Raw genomic sequence first — 5,281 nt, 5'->3', positions numbered from 1 at the left:
GGCGACTAGGGAATGGAGGCCCTATGTCTAAAAGGTTCAACTCAGGGATTGGAGCCCTAATGTTGGCAAAAGGCGACTAGGGAATGGAGGCCCTATGTCTAAAAAGGCACAACTCAGGGATTGGAGCCCTAATGTTGGCAAAAGGCGACTAGGGAATGGAGGCCCTATGTCTAAAAAGGCACAACTCACGGATTGGAGCCCTAATGTTGGCAAAAGGCGACTAGGGAATGGAGGCCCTATGTCTAAAAAGGCACAACTCAGGAATTGGAGCCCTAATGATGGCAAAAGGCGACTAGGGAATCTCAACTCAGGGATTGGAGCCCTAATGTTGGCAAAAGGCGACTAGGGAATGGAGGCCCTATGTCTAAAAAGGCAAAACTCAGGGATTGGAGCCCTAATGTTGGCAAAAGGCGACTAGGGAATGGAGGCCCTATGTCTAAAAGGCTCAACTCAAGGATTTGAGCCCAAATGTTGGCAAAAGGCGACTAGGGAATGGAGGCCCTATGTCTAAAAAGGCATAACTCAGGGATTGGAGCCCTAATGTTGGCAAAAGGCGACTAGGGAATGGAGGCCCTATGTCTAAAAAGGCACAACTCAGGAATTGGAGCCCTAATGTTGGCAAAAGGCGACTAGGGAATGGAGGCCCTATGTCTAAAAAAGGCACAACTCAGGGATTGGAGCCCTAATATTGTTAAAAGGCGACTAGGGAATGGAGGCCCTATGTCTAAAAAGGCGCAACTCAGGGATTGGAGCCCTAATGTTGACAAAAGGCGACTAGGGAATGGAGGCCCTATGTCTAAAAAGGCGCAACTCAGGGATTGGAGCCCTAATATTGGCAAAAGGCGACTAGGGAATGGAGGCCCTATGTCTAAAAAGGCACAACTCAGGGATTGGAGCCCTAATGTTGGCAAAGCATAAAAGATTGATATTGGGATTCTAAACTATCAAATTTTTTTGAATTTTCTTCTTCTTATTTTTTTTAAATGAGATGCAGGAAAGAACTCGGAGGAAACTTCCCTTTGGATTGAATATTCGCTGCAAAGCTGTTTCAGCACCTGCGCTTTTCTTTTCCTTTTTGGGTTGCACCTGCTTCTTGCATGGTTGCTTGGATTGCACCTATTTCAATTTTCAAACAAAGAACAATTGTTAGTTTGAAACGGTGGTTGGTTTTGTGGCCTTGATCGTCTCAATTGCTTGATCTCGGCCCAGCTTCTGTTGAGAACCTCTACTGTTTGCATGTTTTGAAGAACTTTTGAGATTTCATGACGACTCGCCCGCGTGGGGCTTTGACCCTTTCACTTTATTCTGCCCTTAGGGCCTTTGTCCTTGACTTTCTTTTCCTTTTCAATAACTTTGATTTCAGAGCATCGGCCATCATGGCCAGTCGGGATCGACTTGATGCACCCGCTGAGGCTGGGTACTTTTCTTTAGCTTTTGTTAGGCAGAGCCCTGTAAAGCCAATCTTGCCACCTTTTCTTTGTATTTGTTTCGGAAACAAAGTTAGACTGAAAGGGATTCAAGGTAAAGTAAACAAAAGGCAAGAAAATTAATTTAAAGAGAAGTGTCCCTTTCGGGAAGGAAGGAAGGATGCAGGCTTCAAATAGACATGACATGCTTCTTGGACTGGATGCCTGACCCGCTCAAACTTTCCCAACTTCTCATAAACTCATTGTGACCCGTGTTTCAAAACCAGGGAATCTTGCCAGGACTCTTTCAGTGGTGGGAGGTGTCTTCTTTTCGACCGACGGCGCCCTTTGCGGGTTTTTGCCAATCGACCTCTCTCATTTCTCTTCTCACCGTCGCCCGCTAATGCTCTTTACAAGTATTCACTAAACGGGCTCTCTCGTTTTCAATTTCTGTGCTCACCGTCGCCTTATGGTGCCCGTAGGTTTTCACCAATAAGACTCTCTCATTTTATTTCTCTCATTTTGATTGTATCAGGTTCCGACAATGGTGTTTTCCGATTCCAACGCCTTTGCCAATTGATCGGAAAGACTTAGACAAGGTTTGGGTAAAAAGAATCTAGATGGAATTATAACTTTGGAACATTCTGGCGGGCTCATTGCCGGCCTGTTTTTGGTGTGACTGAACCCCAGTCTACGATCCTTTTGGAATCAAGTCAGACGTAGTGGGTTTTTTTCTTTTTTTTTTTTCATTTTTTATCATTTTTATTCTTCATTTTTTTTTCAATAGTACTTTCGGGTTCCAAAGAGGGTGATCAAGGAAGAGTGACCGGCTCAAAGGGTTTGCGAAAGATTGATAGTGTTTGGATAGCAAGAGAAAGCATTCCTCATCCCAATTGAACAAAGTCATTGCTGCAGAAAGCCTAGACATAGTACCTTTTTACTGCATCCGCATTCACAGCTGCTTCGGGATCATTTCCTTCGATATCACCCAGATACAATGCTCCTCTCAGCAATATCTTTCTAGTGATGTATGGGCCCTTCCAATTAGGAGCAAACTTTCCTTTTGCTTCCTGGTGATGAGGAAGAATGCGCCTTAACACAAGTTGTCCCACTTCAAAATTCCTGGGCCGCACTTTCTTGTTATAAGCACGGGCCATTCTTTGTTGGTACAACTATCCGTGGCAGACCGCAGCCATTCGCTTTTCATCAATTAAGGTTAGCTGTTCCAGACGGGTCTTGACCCACTCACTGTCCTCAATCTCGAATTCAACGATGATCCGGAGAGAAGGGATTTCCACCTCTGCGGGTATTACGGCCTCAGTTCCATAGACCAAAAGGTATGGGGTTGCTCCTACCGATGTGCGCACCGTAGTGCGATATCCCAGTAATGCGAAAGGCAACTTTTCATGCCATTTCCTGGAGCTCTGAATTATCTTTCTCAAAATCTTCTTGATGTTCTTGTTTGCTGCTTCAACAGGACCATTGGCTTTGGGACGATAGGGAGTAGAGTTCCTATGTGTTATTTTGAATTGTTCGCATATCTCTCCCATCAAATGACTATTCAGGTTTGCAGCATTATCTGTGATGATAATTGCAGGAATGCCAAAACGGCAAATAAGATTGGAGTGCACAAAATCTACCACAACTTTCTTGGTGACCGATTTGAGAGTGATGGATTCAAGCCACTTCGTGAAGTAGTCAATGGCAACCAGTATGAATCTGTGCCCATTTGAGGCTTTCGGCTCGATCGGCCCAATGACGTCCATGCCCTAAGCGACAAATGGCCAAGGTGCTGATATGGGGTGCAGTTCTGTCGGAGGTGCATGAATCAAATCACCGTGCACCTGACACTAATGACACTTCCGAACAAAGATGAAACAATCTTTTTCCATGGTTATCTAGTAGTAGCCTGCTCGGAGGATTTTCTTTGCCAAAACATACCCTTTCATGTGGGGTCCGCACACTACTGCGTCTATTTCATGCATGATCCTTCCAGCCTCTTCTGCATCAACACATCTTAACAAATTGAGGTCCGGAGTTCTTTTATACAAGACATCACCACTCAAAATGAAACCACTCGCGTGTCGTCTAATGGTTCTCTTTTGGTCCCCACTGGCTTGCTCAGGGTATTCTTGCATTTTTAGAAACCTTTTGATGTCATGGTACCATGGCTGGGTGTTTGGTTCTGCCTCAACCGTAGCACAGTAGCCGTGCCTTTCCCTGATTTGGATTTCCAAGGGATCAATGCGGGCATTGCTTGGATGTGGTAGCATTGAGGCCAAAGTAGCAAGTGCATCGGCAAATTCGTTGTGACAACGAGGGATGTACCTGAACTCTATTGATTTGAATCGCTTTCTGAGGTCTTCCACATGCTGTTTGTAAGGTATAAGCTTAACATCTTGGGTTTCCCATTCTCTCTGGGCTTGCCGGATAATCAGATCTGAGTCTCCCATTATCAACTGCTCTTCGACATCTTGGTCGATTTCCATATTCATACCCATAATGCAGGCTTCATACTCGGCAGTGTTGTTTCTACAGAAAAACCAAAGCCTGGCTCTAGTCGGATAATGCTGTCCAGTGGGCGAGATCAAGATTGCCCCAATTCCAACACCTTTTGCGTTTACCGCTCCGTCGAAGAACATTTTCAAGAATTGGTGTCTTCGAATATTGCCTCAACTGAGTTTACCTCTTCGTCCGGGAAGTAAGTATTCAGAGGTTGGTATTCATCATCGACCGGATTTTCAGCCAAATGGTCAGCTAACGCCTGGGCCTTCATTGCCGTGCGGGTGTCATATACTATGTCGAATTTCGTAAGTAGGATCTGCCGCTTTGCTAATCTTCATGTGGGCATTGGTTTCTGGAATATGTATTTCAAAGGATCCAACCTGGTTATAAGGTAAGTGGTGTAGGCTTGTAGATAATGTCTCAGCTTCTGAGCGACCTAAGTTAAGGCACAACAGGTTCTTTCCAGCAGAGTATACTTAGCTTCATAGCTGGTAAACTTCTTGCTCAAATAGTAGATCGCCTGTTCTCTCTTCCCGGTTACATCATGTTGCCCGAGGACACAGCCGAAAGAATTTTCCAAGACTGTCAGGTACAAGAAAAGAGGCCTCCCTGGCTCTGGTGGAACCAAGACTGGCGGACTTGACAGATATTCCTTGATCTTATCAAAAGCTTCTTGACATTCATCCGTCCACTTGATTGTTGCATCTTTCTTCAGCAATTTGAATATGGGCTCACATGTGGATGTCAACTGAGCAATGAACCGACTGATATAGTTTAATCTGCTCAACAAGCTCATCACATCTTTCTTGGTTCTCGGAGGAGGCAAATCCCGGATAGATTTTATTTTTGTTGGATCTAACTCGATACCTCTCCGGCTGAATATAAAACCCAAAAGTTTGCCCGATGGGATTCCAAACGCACATTTGGCTGGGTTCAGCTTCAAATCATATTTGCTCAACCGCTCAAAGAATTTTCTCAAGTCTCGAACATGTTCATCCTGGGTTTTGGACTTGATGATTACGTCGTCCACATACACCTCTAGCTCTTGATGCATCATATCATGGAAAATGGCGGTCATGGCCCTCATGTAGGTTGCCCCAGCATTCTTCAGACCAAACCTATGTCTAAAAAGGCACAACTCAGGGATTGCAGCCCTAATATTGGCAAAAGGCGACTAGGGAATGGAGGCCCTATGTCTAAAAAGGCACAACTCAGGAATTGGAGCCCTAATGTTGGCAAAAGGCGACTAGGGAATAGAGAGAGATGATTACCGGCCCGTTGATTTGTGAGGCTGGTAGTGGGTTATAGTCACATTGGGGACATCTTCGTCTCTTCAGCACTATCTTCCTTTGTTCTATCAAGTTCTCCAC

At 45.0% G+C, this 5,281-nt stretch overlaps 1 protein-coding gene across 1 annotated transcript; it reads right to left on the bottom strand.

Moving 5' to 3' along the window:
* LOC109235977 lies at positions 3,305-4,182 on the bottom strand. Its single transcript, XM_019402218.1, has 2 exons — positions 4,093-4,182; positions 3,305-3,976 (listed from the first exon to the last, which is right to left on the bottom strand). The coding sequence occupies exons 1-2, from the start codon at positions 4,180-4,182 to the stop codon at positions 3,305-3,307; spliced, it is 762 nt and encodes a 253-aa protein (XP_019257763.1).

This window comes from Nicotiana attenuata, chromosome 12 (assembly GCF_001879085.1).
Source record: "Nicotiana attenuata strain UT chromosome 12, NIATTr2, whole genome shotgun sequence".
Taxonomy (NCBI): Eukaryota; Viridiplantae; Streptophyta; class Magnoliopsida; order Solanales; family Solanaceae; genus Nicotiana; species Nicotiana attenuata.
This window is presented reverse-complemented; position numbering and strand designations above follow the sequence as displayed.